The 13,969-nt window shown below is 40.4% G+C and overlaps 2 protein-coding genes across 4 annotated transcripts in view; both read right to left on the bottom strand.

Moving 5' to 3' along the window:
- The window catches only part of LOC131528971 (C-type mannose receptor 2-like), a 60,714-nt gene that overhangs the window by 8,260 nt on the left and 38,485 nt on the right, over positions 1-13,969 (bottom strand). The window lies entirely within an intron of this gene.
- LOC131528534 (vitelline membrane outer layer protein 1 homolog) lies at positions 1,271-8,263 on the bottom strand. The gene is made up of 6 exons (XM_058757755.1): positions 8,160-8,263; positions 2,994-3,057; positions 2,490-2,605; positions 2,256-2,369; positions 1,525-1,703; positions 1,271-1,438 (listed from the first exon to the last, which is right to left on the bottom strand). Exons 1-5 carry the CDS (start codon positions 8,261-8,263, stop codon positions 1,526-1,528), a joined length of 576 nt encoding a protein of 191 aa, XP_058613738.1. The 3' UTR covers positions 1,271-1,438; position 1,525.

Raw genomic sequence — 13,969 nt, 5'->3', positions numbered from 1 at the left:
GTTTGTTTTCTGAGAATCTACTGCACCTACTGGTAACTTGTTTGCCACGTAGCAATAAAAAATGTACTAAAAACCTTGATTATTCTGGTTAGTCATTGTACTGCTATTATTTTGAACAATACTGTATATATATAAAAAAATGAAAATATACTTGAAGTGAAAGTTCCATGTAATTTTTAGTCTTAACTCAAAGGCAAAATAAAATTATTTTTCTTTCCCCATTGGCAGATATTTCTTCTTTTAAGCAAAAACTAAAAGTTTAGATTAGTTTTTTCCAGAAAACAAGACATTATATCATAAGTCATTTCGCTTCAAGTGAACGCATCTTGATTTAAGAATGTTGAGATATTTATACCAGAAAAGACAAAAATACTAAGAAAATAATGTTTTGCAGTGCGATTAGAATTGTGGTGAACCTGATTAAAAGTGACGTATAATCTAGGAACTACTGCTCAAAGAGGTTTTTATGCACTACACCTTGAAAGGTTTTATCCACACACAGACTCACACAATAAATCAAGATTTAACATGTCTCTGCCTGTTTTGAAGCTTTGAGAATCTTTTCTTTTAGCATAGATAGATTGTGACAAGTGACTGAGTCACAGGGGAGGGCTGGTCTCACTACGTCACATAATGTTGGAAACTAAAGTGATTGTAACTTCATCTAAACGTTCAGGTTAAAGCCTGCATTTTCCTATCATTTCTAAGAAAGACTTTTACCTCAGAATAAGAGGTTAAAGAATAACAACATTAATGGAGTCAGATAAATAACTGAATTATTCACATCATCCTTCAGCTGCTTTCGGTTTTGATTGGTTCAAAATAGCAGCGTAATCTCCAGTCTTACAGCTCCACTAATGAAACCCATAATCAACATTTTACACTCATACAACAGATGAGCAGTCACATTGTAACTTTTTAAACATGATAATCATCTCTGCATTAGTGACAATTAATGCAAGTACATGGTTTGTTTTAAAAGTTAAATCTTAAGGCTGATTAAATGTATTGGAGTAGTGTTTTAATTTGGAAATCTAAACGCTGATATGATTTGAGGGGTCCATGTGATCTTCTCTCAGCTGTTGATCTCCTGTAATACTGATGATCTCCAGCAGAGAGAGACACTTCACTCAATCATGATCTCACTTGACAAATTTGAAGAGAAACCGCTTCGACTTCACTGTGATAGTAAATGTTTGGGTTGTCCGTTAGACAGTAAATGTTGTTGGTCAGAAAAGCACATTAAAAATCAGACACTTTCATTTCAAGTTAAATTAGTATTTTAATAGACGTAGGGATGTAATTCATGGGAGTTCATGGGTGAAGTGTATGAACTGATAAGACAATAAGGGAGACCTGGGTTGAGGTCCTGATCACATCTCAGGCTTTATCAGTTATGAGCCATCTGATCTCGGTTCTTGTTGTCGTCTTCAAACACCTGAAAGAAAAGCCATCACTAACGTCACAGAGATCTTCCAAACAGTGTTGCTCTGCAGTCCAAGTGTTTGATTGCGTTCACGTCACCTTAAGCGCAGCAGTACATGTGCACGTCATTGAGAGCGGTGTCGTCTCCTCGTCCTTGTGGCTCTTCTACCAGGGTCTTGATACCACAGATCCCTTTTCCGTCACATCTTTCACTCCAGCCGCCCCAATCGCCCCAGTTTGTGCCGTCACCCTTTAACTCGTTTTCACCGCATTTGAAACTGGAAGTAGTTTGGGTGTAACAAAATAAAATGCTGTTTCAATCAATACTAACAAAAGGCAAACCAATCTCTTGGAACGTCACTGTAAAAAGTGATAAGTTGACTTAACTCAAAATTGAGGAAACCCGTTGCCTTAAGTTAAAAAAAAAATAATAGTAAGAGAAAAAAAAAAAATTAAGTGAACTTGACAAATTCACTTTATTTTTAATTTACTTAATTGTAAGGCAATGGGTTTCCTAAAAAAATTTTTAGTCAATTCAACATCACTTTTTACAGTGTTGCAATTTGACTTGCACCTAAGAAAAACAAGCGGGGAAAAAAAAGGCACTGCATGCACATTTTTAAATCATAACATGTATATTTATATAGTACCTCAGCAAAAATATTATTCCCCGAATTAATATTTTTAGTTGCAGTCTGGTGCCCTGCAATCATTTCCAGTAAGATTTGGTGATGATAGTTGAGCATAATAATGAATGATTTACAAGCAATCTGTCAGACATTTAGAGCACCAAATTAGGTTAAAGGACTTTCAGCACAGTACAAACTCACTTGATGTTGTTTGCAGCCGTATCATCACCACCTCCTTGAGAAGATTCAACTCTCAGCTGAAAAGCAGTCAAGAATCCAGAAGGACACCATTTGATAGCTTTCCACCCACCCCAGCTGAAGAGGGAAAAAGGTTAACCAAACATTAAGAAAATTAATTTGTCTAGTTTATGAAAAGAATAAAATGCCTCTAACTGCAAACCTGCTACATTATTACTCTTTGGACGGAGCTCATACCTGCCTTCAGCTGACTGAACTGAGGCGGAGTTGGGACTGTACATGCTGTTAGACGCAACACAGTGAAGGCGAATCCCGTTGAGTGCAGTGTCATCCCCGTCAATAGGATCTTCCACCTTAAACAAAACACTAAGATATATTAGAAAGAGAAAAGGAGTAATCTTAACTCAAACCTCTAGTGTTCCTGGAGGTACACCAACATCATTTTGGATGTCTACTAAAGATGTGATCAGTTGGTGTATCTTCAGGAACAGGGCTGAGAATCCCTGGACTAACACAAGCCATAGTTACATTCAACTCCATGTTTCTTTAGTATAAATCAAAGCAGTCAAAAACTTGAGCAAGTGCAGTTTCCATAGAAACACCTGGAATTTAAATCACTAACAGCAACTCCAGAGTTTATTTTTTCTGAAGATTTGAACCTTCAACCCTCAGTCACCAGCTTACACTTTCAAGCATTAAACAAACCCCATACTACTGCAATTAATTCAGTTCTTAGCTTACCTTTAGACTGAACCCTGCGGCGTACGTTCCAGGTGGACACATTTCCTCACCCCACGACCCCCATCTCCTCCATTCGCACGGTCAGCTCTGATATGTATGGCTCATCTGGATCTATGAAATGTCCATCGATGTTTCGCTCCGAACGTATTCCTGCGGACTCAGCGCTCACCTGCAGCCCAGTAATGACTAGCAGTGAAAACATCATATAAATGAAGTCATGCATTGCTGCAGCACTGGCCTGATGGATTAAAATTCTAATGAAATTAATTATTTTTGGTTTGTAAATGAAAACTGAACCAGATCTCAAAGGAACAGTTTCTTCAAATCCAGAACAAAAAACCTTTCTGAACTGTCTGTGGTCTGTCAGCAGAAATGATGTTTTATTAAGAAAGTTCAGGAGGAGCACGATCAGATAATCAATCAATTCGGCACAGGTGGAGCTCGTTAGTTAATTACCTTAACTAAGCTATACGAAACGCAGCTTGTCCCATATTCACAGACATACACCGTATGACCACCAGACCATATGAATAACAAATTCTCAGTTGATAATTATGCATTTTGCAAAAATCATTGTTTTATTTGTGAATGTAGACATTTGAGAAAGGCTTTAAGAGCGAGCAAAATCCTCTTCCGGCTACTCCCGCTTCATAGGCAATATTATTGCAATAAAATTTGATAAATAAAATTAAAATCCAATTTCATGCCATTTGTATGCATGTCATTTCACAGTATTTTCACATCCTACATTACTACACTACTTGTGCAGTCACAATTCTATAATGGTAGTCTACAATTTACTCAAGCCAATGACATTTTTTGTATGACATTCTTTTTTTAAATTATTGTACATAAATACACTGTAAAAAGTGATAAGTTGACTTAACTTAAAAATATTAAGGCAACAGGTTTCCTCAATTTAAGTAAACAATAATTAAAAAAAAAAAAAAAAAAAGTTAAGCGAACTTGACAATTCACTTCACTTATTCCCATCTCTTTATCCTGGCTTACACGTAACACATTAATACGCTTCTATTATTCAAATCCGTTAAAGGATTGTTAGGCTGCATTAATTAGATCAACCGGAACCGGGAACACTCCCCATAACACACGATGTACTCGTTACATCGTAAGAAGAATGGCATCTACGCTAATATTTGTTCGTTTCTTTCTTATTCTGTCTCTCAGTCCGTATCCGATCAGATGGTGGATCAGCACCAAGAGATGATGTCTGCAGCCCTGATCGTCAGCGGAGACCAGGACACCCAGATGACCCCCAGAGACACAGCCCCAGTGAACACCTCGATTAAAATACAATAAAACTAAAAATATAATAAAATATCTAAAAATATAATAAAATACTGTTACATCTCCGGCTTGCCGGTAAATGTATATATATTTCTGAGTGTGTCTGTGCAGGAGAAGGTGTGGTCTGCATTCGTCCTGATTGGAGATCAGAATCAGAATCAGAATCAGAATTAGCTTTATTCGCCAGGTGTGCGCAAACACACGAGGAATTTGTTGTGGTTTTAAGGTGCTCCTGGTACATACATACATACATACATAAATACACATCTGACATGAGAACAGAAAAAAAACATTTAAATAGTAAGACTTAACAATGGATGATAATCATAATAATAATAAGTATGAATCTGGAACAGTAGATTTATGTACAGATTTGTGCATTATTTACTCTATATACAGCTGTATAGATAAACATATGTATGTGTATTTACATTATACTTGAGAGGGAGGCAATAATTAAAGATGGAGAATGAATTCCAGAATGAATTCCAGAACACAGGTAATGATCCACGTGTTAGCTATTTAAGCTGGAGATGGCATGGGGGAAAAAACTGTTTTTATGCCTAGATGTTCTAGTGCACAGAGATCTGTAGCGTCTGCCTGAAGGAGAAGTGCAAACAAGTTGTGTCCGGGGTGAGAGGGGTCTTTGATGATGTTACCTGCCCGTTTCTTCACTCTGGAGTTGTACAAGTCCTGAAGGCTGGGCAGGTGCACACCAATGATCTTTTCTGCTGTCCTAACAGTCCGTTGAAGTCTTCTTAAATCTGATTTGCTGGCTGACCCAAACCAGACAGTTATGGAGGAGCACAGAACCGACTCAATAACAGCTGAATAAAACTGTTTCAGCAGCTCCTGTGGCAGGTTGAACTTTTTCAGCTGACGAAGGAAGTACAACCTCTGCTGGGCCTTTTTCACGATGGAGTCAATGTGATTGTCCCACTTCAGGTCCTGAGAGATGATGGTGCCCAGGAACCTGAATGACTCCACTGCAGCCACAGTGCTGTTCATGATGGTGAGTGGGGGGAGAGGAGGGGGGTTTCTCCTGAAGTCCACTATCATCTCCACAGTTTTGAGCGTGTTCAGCTCCAGGTTGTTGTGACTGCACCAGACAGCCAGCTGCTCAACCTCTTGTCTGTAAGCAGACTCGTCGCCGTCCTGGATGAGGCCGATGACTGTGGTGTCGTCTGCAAACTTCAGAAGCTTGACAGAGGGGTCCTTTGAAGTGCAGTCATTGGTGTAGAGGGAGAAGAGCAGTGGGGAGAGAACGCAGCCCTGAGGAGCTCCAGTGCTGATGGTGCGGGTGCTGGATGTGTGTTTTCCCAGCCTCACTAGCTGCTGCCTGTCTGTCAGGAAGCTGGTAATCCACTGACAGATGGAGGTGGGTACAGAGAGCTGAGTCAGTTTGTTCTGAAGGGTGTCCGGGATGATGGTGTTGAAAGCGGAGCTGAAGTCCACAAACAAGATCCTTGCATAAGTCCCTGGTTTGTCCAGATGTTGCAGGATGTAGTGCAGTCCCATATTAACTGCATCATCCACAGATCTGTTTGCTCGGTAAGCAAACTGTAGGGGGTCCAGCAAGGGTCCAGTAATGTCCTTCATGTGGGCCAACACCAGTCTCTCAAATGACTTCATGACCACAGACGTTAAAGCAACAGGTCTGTAGTCATTAAGTCCTGTGATTTTGGTTTCTTGGGTACAGGGATGATGGTGGAACCTTTGAAGCAGGAGGGACTTCACACAGCTCCAGTGATCTGTTGAAGATCAATGTGAAGATGGATGATAGCTGGACAGCACAGGCTTTGAGGCAGGCTGGAGAGACACCGTCTGGGCCTTTGGCTTTCCTTATCTTCTGCTTTCTGAGAAGATAAGGAAAGCCAAAGGCCCATCACGAGATATGGGAGATCCTGATTGGCTGCCTTCTAATTGGTCTTGTTCTGGTTCCAGTTAAAAGGACCTCCTCAAGCATTCTAGGAAGGCCGAATGTGGGCCATTTGTTTTGCTTTGATTTGGGTTGGGTTCCTTTCAGATGTGATGTGGGCGCTGTGAGAAATTTGCTTTTGTTCTAGTTACTTTTTAATTATGTTTGTTAATATTTAGTTTAAGGGAAGTAGGGAATGTGACGCCATTTCTTATATATATATATTGTTTGTTCTATGTTTTGAGTTAGGGAAGTTGTGTTGTGTATTTTTCTTTTGTGTTTTATTTTGGTTAGGGAATTTAGGGTTTATTTAAACTAGTTGTTGGGTTTATTTTGGCCTTGTCCACTCCTGAATTTGTCCCCTTTATTATTGGTTTTGTATTTCTTTATAAATTTGTTAATAAATGCACTTTTTGTTTGACGCTATCAAGGGAGTGAGTGCACATTTCATTTATGTTATGGCTGACCCTAGACGATCGTAACATAATTGGGGGCTCATCCGCTAGTTCAAACTTTTTTTTTTTTTTTTTTGGTTTGAAAAAAAAAATTATAATAAATTCAGTTTAGACAAATGGAACATTCGATTTAATGAAGTTTGCCTTGTTTTTTTATCGTTTTTCTTGGGGATTTTGCTTTAAGGGGAAGGGAGTTTGGTAGAGGATTTGAGATGTCTTCTAAATTTAATTTGGAGGATTTTGCAATTCAACCTTCGGCACAACAATTGGAAAAATGTTGTAAAGATGACTTATTTGCAGTTGCGGATTTGTATCAGATCAGGGTGTCTCGGAGTGCATTAAAGAGGGAGGTAAAGGAAGTGGTGCTGAAGCATATGGTGGAAAATGGGATCCTGCCAGAGGAGGGCGAGCTAGCGGGTGTTGCAGATCGTATATCGAGTTCCGGGGGTGAGGGAGCGGAGCAGAGCAGACCAAACCCCAGGAACTGATTAGCATAGATCCTGCTGTGCTGCCGTCCCCACAGGACCCATTGTTGAATATTCAATTAAAGCAGCTTGAGTTGGAACTGAGCCGGCAGCAGTATCAAAGTCAACTGTTGCAGGTTAAAACAGTTGAGCTTGAAACCCAGCGCGCAATTCGTTTGAAAGAGCTGGAGCTCGAGATTAAAACTAAAGTTCCTAACAAGCCTCCGAATACAGGTCCATGTGGAGCTAGTACACCTATGTCATCTTCTTCAACCAGCACTTCCACTCCCGGTTCGACTTCTGACCTCGACGCGATTTGCAAGTAAGTCAGAGTTTTGACATTAGTAGACAAATTGCGTTAGTCCCGCTCTTCCGTGAAAGCGAAGTAGATGCATACTTTACTGTGTTTGAACGTATCGCCGCCACATTACAATGGCCGCAAAAAGTTTGGCCACTGCTATTGCAGTGTAAGCTTGTTGGGAAAGCACAGGAAGTTTGTTCGGCCTTGACTCTTGAACAGAGTTTAGATTATGATGCTATGAAGAACGCTGTATTACGTGCTTATGAATTAGTTCCTGAAGCGTATCGTCAAAAATTTAGGAATCATGTAAAATCCCCAGGACAAACGTTTGTTGAATTTGCTCGTGACAAGTTAAACTTGTTTGAAAAATGGTGTACTGCCAATAAGGTCACAACCTTAGGACAACTCAAGGAATTAATTTTGCTGGAGGATTTCAAAAACAGTTTGCCAGAGAAAATTGTAATTTATCTGAATGAACAGAAGGTATCCATGCTTACAGGGGCAGCCGTTTTTTCTGATGAATTTGTGCTCACTCACCGAATCGTATTTTCATCACCTATAAACCGTAATTCTACTGTTCGCACACGAAATTCTAAAGATGTTGTGACCGTGGTTAAAGATAATGCAGGTAGTGACAGTATAGAAAACCGTGAATGTTTTTATTGCCATGAGGTTGGGCACCTTATTGCAGTTTGTCCTGTTTTGAAGCGTAAAACTAACAGGCGAGTTAACACTTCAAAGAGTGTGGCTTTAGTTGACAGTGGTGTACCACAACTTTCATCGATAGTGGGATCCGCATTCGAGCCATTCACTTCTGATGGCATGGTATCATTTGATGGGGCAATGTCTGAAGCCAAATCTGTATGTATTTTGAGGGATACGGGTTCTGCCCAATCGTTTATCTTGGAAAGTATATTGCCTTTTTCTACCCATTCTAGCTGTGGGGCCGATGTACTAGTAAAAGGAATTGATTTGACTGTGATTAAAGTACCTCTGCATAATGTGTTTTTACAGTCTAGCATTTGTTCAGGGCCTGTTAAGTTGGCTGTTTGTGCGGAGTTACCTGTGAAGGGAGTATCACTCATTCTTGGTAATGACTTATCAGGTAAGATAGTTTTTTGTTTGCCTGAAGTGACTGATGACCCCACCGAGGTAAATAAAGGTAACGATGTGCTACATGAAACATTTCCTAATGTGTTTAGTGCTTGTGCAGTGACTCGTGCTCAATCTCGTAAGTTTGAGGAAACTGTGGATATTTCAGAATTTTTTGGCTACAGAAGTTTCCGATCAACTTGTGAAAGATAATGTGAATGAGTTGAATGTGTGTGCTGTTCCTAATTCCAATCTGCCCTTAGGTAAACTGGAATTGATTAAAGCCCAGCATGCTGACCCTACTTTGACCGCTTGCTTCGCAACTGCTGTAAAAAAATCTGTTTTGTCGAAGCATTCTGTTGTGTATTACTGCAATGAAGGGGTGTTGATGCGTAAATGGTCTTCACCTAAAACTGAGGAGGACTGGAGTACAGTTTACCAGGTTGTGGTTCCAGAACCTTACCGATTGCAGGTATTAAGTCTTGCTCATGAACATGAACTCTCAGGCCATGTTGGCATCAGGAAAACGTACGACAGTTTGTTAAAACATTTTTTTTTGGCCATCTATGAAATCTGATGTAGTAAAGTTCTGTAAGTCGTGTCATCCGTGCCAGCTAGCCGGAAAACCCAACCAGGTTATTCCCCCAGCTCCTTTAAAGCCGATTCCTGTACTTGGAGAACCATTTGAGCGTATTTTAATTGATTGCGTTGGCCCTTTACCAAAGACTAAATCTGGAAATTCTTATCTTTTAACACTGATGTGTGTGGCGACCAGATTTCCTGAAGCGATCCCATTACGAACTCTCAAAGCTCCATCTATTGTTAAAGCCATTGTCAAATTCTGTACTACATTTGGTCTTCCTCGGTATATTCAGTCTGACCAGGGTAGTAATTTTATGTCTAATGTGTTTGCTAAAGTAATGAGGCAATTAAATGTTAAGCACCAAGTGTCTAGTGCCTATCACCCACAGTCCCAGGGTGCTATTGAACGATTTCACCAAACATTAAAATCGATGCTTCGTACTTTTTGTGTAGAGCGAGATTGGGATGAGGAGATTCCTCTTTTATTGTTTGCTGTCCGTAACACGACGCAAGCATCACTTGGTTTTAGCCCATCTGAGTTAATTTTCGGTCATTCTGTGCGGGGGCTGTTGAAAGTTCTGCAGGAACAAATATTGGGTGTTGAGCATTCTTCTCAACCAAAGAATGTCTTGGATTATGTCAGCAGTTTTCGTGAACGTTTGCACACTGTATGGACTTTGGCGAGGAAATCACTTAGTGCTGTTCAGGAACAAATGAAAATTCGCTATGATCACGAAGCCGTGCAGCGGTCTTTTCAGATAGGGGATCGTGTTCTTGTTTTGTTGCCAATACTTGGCTCTCCTTTAAAAGCTAAATTTGTTGGTCCTTACGAAATTCAGGCAAGGTTAGGAGATACTGATTATGTGGTGAATACTTTCGATCGCAGAAGGAAATCAAGGGTGTGTCATGTTAATATGCTTAAGCCTTATATAACTCGTTCTGAGGTGTTAAAGGGGACTGCTGTTGCTGCTATGGTTACATCTGTGAATGTGTCCCTGTCTGACTACGCCCCTGAGAGTGATGAGTTAAAAATGGGAAGTGCTTCATTTTTGACTGCCCGTTTATCAAACTCTGAGACCTTGAAAGATCTATCCACTAAGTTCTCACATGTACCTGTTCCGGCCCAGGCCGATCTCAGAGGTTTGATTAGTAAATATCCAACATTATTCAATGATTTTCCTTCAACAACGCATGTCATAGAACATGATATTGATGTTGGATCACATACTCCTGTTAAGCAAAATGCTTACAGAGTTAATCCCGTTAAAAGGGATCTCATGAAACATGAAACCCAATATTTGTTGGAACATGGTTTAGCAGTTCCCAGTAGCAGTCCCTGGTGTTCACCGTGTTTGTTAGTCCCCAAGTCCGATGGCACATCTAGATTTTGCACCGATTATAGAAAAGTTAATGCTTTGACGAAACCTGATTCATTTCCATTGCCTCGTGTCGAAGATTGTGTTGACCGCGTTGGAAATTCGAAATTTGTCACTAAACTTGACCTTTTAAAAGGATACTGGCAAGTACCGCTTACTGAAAGGGCCTCCGAAGTTTCTGCCTTTGCTACTCCTGATGCATTCCTTCAGTATAGGGTGATGGCGTTTGGATTACGGAATGCTGGTGCAACATTTCAACGTTTAATGTCGAAAGTGTTACTTAATATTCCTAATTGTGATGCATATCTTGATGTTGTCTGTTATTCTGATTCTTGGGATGAACATGTCCAACTGTTGAACTGTGTTTTTGCACGCTTGAAAGAGGCCAATCTCACATTGAATTTGGCGAAATGCGAATTTGCTTGTGCAACTGTAAATTATCTGGGGAAAGAGGTTGGGAATGGAAAAGTTCGACCACTTGGTTCCAAAATTCAAGTTATTTTGGATTTTCCTGTACCTATGACGAAGAGAGCGCTTAGGCGTTTTTTAGGTATGACTGGTTACTATAGAAATTTCTGTCGAAACTTTTCAGATGTAGCTAATCCTCTTACAGGGTTACTCTGAAAAGGGGTTTCTTTTGAATGGACTTCTGCATGCCAGTTTGCCTTTGAGGCTTTGAAAACTTTGTTGTGTAACGCACCTGTACTTTCTGCCCCTCGCTTTGACCGTGCATTTAAGTTGGAAGTTGATGCCAGTGGCATGGGTGCTGGCGCAGTGTTAATTCATGCGGATGATGCTGGAATCGAACATCCAATTAGTTTTTTTTCCAAGAAATTTCTCAAACACCAACTGAACTATAGTACCATAGAAAAGGAAGCTCTTGCGTTATTATTGGCCATTCAACATTTTGAAGTATACATTGGGTCCAGCGTACAACCTATTACCGTGTATACTGATCATAATCCTTTGGTTTTTCTTCAACGTATGTCAAACGCAAATCACAGGCTCATGCGTTGGGCATTGATTTGTCAAGGTTTTAATTTGAACATCCAGCATAAAAAAGGAGTTGAAAACGTGATTGCTGACACACTTTCACGCATCCATTCTTAAAAACTTGTTTTATTTTAAGGGTGGGGGGTGTTACATCTCCGGCTTGCCGGTAAATGTATATATATTTCTGAGTGTGTCTGTGCAGGAGAAGGTGTGGTCTGCATTCGTCCTGATTGGAGATCACGAGATATGGGAGATCCTGATTGGCTGCCTTCTAATTGGTCTTGTTCTGGTTCCAGTGAAAAGGACCTCCTCAAGCATTCTAGGAAGGCCGAATGTGGGCCATTTGTTTTGCTTTGATTTGGGTTGGGTTCCTTTCAGATGTGATGTGGGCGCTGTGAGAAATTTGCTTTTGTTCTAGTTACTTTTTAATTATGTTTGTTAATATTTAGTTTAAGGGAAGTAGGGAGTGTGACGCCATTTCTTATATATATATATATTGTTTGTTCTATGTTTTGAGTTAAGGGAGTTAGGGAAGTTGTGTTGTATATTTTTCTTTTGTGTTTTATTTTGGTTAGGGAATTTAGGGTTTATTTAAACTAGTTGTTGGGTTTGTTATTTTGGCCTTGTCCACTCCTGAATTTGTCCCCTTTATTATTGGTTTTGTATTTTATAAATTTGTTAATAAATGCACTTTTTGTTTGACGCTATCAAGGGAGTGAGTGCACATTTCATTTATGTTATGGCTGACCCTAGACGATCGTAACAATACCTAACTACATAATATTACTATTGAGCCTGGTTTCTCCCAAGGTTTTTTTCTCTATTCTGTCTCGGAGGGAGTTTTGCTTCCTTGCCGCTGTCGCCTCTGGCTTGCTCAGTTGGGGACACTTCATTTCTAGCGATTATCGTCGATTTGATTGCACAGATACTATTTAAACTAAACTGAGCTAGACAATGACATCTCTGAATACAATAATGAAATGCCTTTAACTGAAAATTGAGTGTTTAATCTTATCATTATACATTACTGACACTCTGTCCTCCAATTTGATAGTTAAGTGCTTTGACACAATCTGTATTGTTAGAAGCGCTTTATAAATAAAGGTGACTTGACTTCAGCAGCTGCTGATGGACGTCAGTGATGAAGGGTTCGATCTGAGAATCTCACCTCACTTTTAACATCAGAATCAAACTTCACAAATCCGTCTGGATCACATTACACTAGAAATCACAAACATATGTCAGATTATCCTCATTTACATTTATGCATTTATTATGCTCTTGATCAATAACTGTTCTCTCAATCAAACACTCTGTAAATGTTTCATTCAGAAAGTCAGTCTGATGAATTTGTCTGAGAAAACAACAGCCAATCAACTAAATTGTACACAATAAATAAGCCTACAATAAAACATGATCAATTCTAGTAAAGGTGAGTAGGCTAGTTTAAAAAGATTTTAATATATGTTAGTCCTGCATAGTTTTCTCCTCCTTTCATCAGTCTTTTTAGTTTATTTGCCTTATTAGTGGTGCTTGCCAAAGGCAAGGCATCACTATTGTTATCTTGCATACTTATTATTCACATTGATCTTCACATTGATCTTTAACAGATCACTAGAGCTGTGTGAAGTCCCCTCCTGCTTCAAATGTTCCACCATCATCCCTGTACCCAAGAAACCAAAAATCACAGGACTTAATGACTACAGACCTGTTGCCTTAACGTCTGTGGTCATGAAGTCATTTGAGAGACTGGTGTTGGCCCACCTGAAGGACATTACTGGACCCTTGCTGGACCCCCTACAGTTTGCTTACCGAGCAAACAGATCTGTGGATGATGCAGTTAATATGGGACTGCACTACATCCTGCAACATCTGGACAAACCAGGGACTTATGCAAGGATCTTGTTTGTGGACTTCAGCTCCGCTTTCAACACCATTATCCCAGACACCCTTCAGAACAAACTGACTCAGCTCTCTGTACCCACCTCCATCTGTCAGTGGATTACCAGCTTCCTGACAGACAGGCAGTAGCTTGTGAGGCTGGGAAAACACACATCCAGCACCCGCACCATCAGCACTGGAGCTCCTCAGGGCTGCGTTCTCTCCCCACTGCTCTTCTACCTCTACACAAATGACTGCACCTCTAAAGACCCCTCTGTCAAACTCCTGAAGTTTGCAGATGACACTACAGTCATCGGCCTCATCCACGACGGCGACGAGTCTGCTTACAGACAAGAGGTTGAGCAGCTGGCTGTCTGGTGCAGTCACAACAACCTGGAGCTGAACACGCTCAAAACTGTGGAGATGATAGTGGACTTCAGGAGAAACCCCCCTCCTCTCCCCCCACTCACCATCATGAACAGCACTGTGGCTGCAGTGGAGTCATTCAGGTTCCTGGGCACCACCATCTCTCAGGACCTGAAGTGGGACAATCACATTGACTCCATCGTGAAAAAGGCCCAGCAGAGGTTGTACTTTCTTCGTCAG

Source organism: Onychostoma macrolepis, chromosome 21, assembly GCF_012432095.1.
Source record: "Onychostoma macrolepis isolate SWU-2019 chromosome 21, ASM1243209v1, whole genome shotgun sequence".
NCBI lineage: Eukaryota > Metazoa > Chordata > Actinopteri > Cypriniformes > Cyprinidae > Onychostoma > Onychostoma macrolepis.
This window is presented reverse-complemented; position numbering and strand designations above follow the sequence as displayed.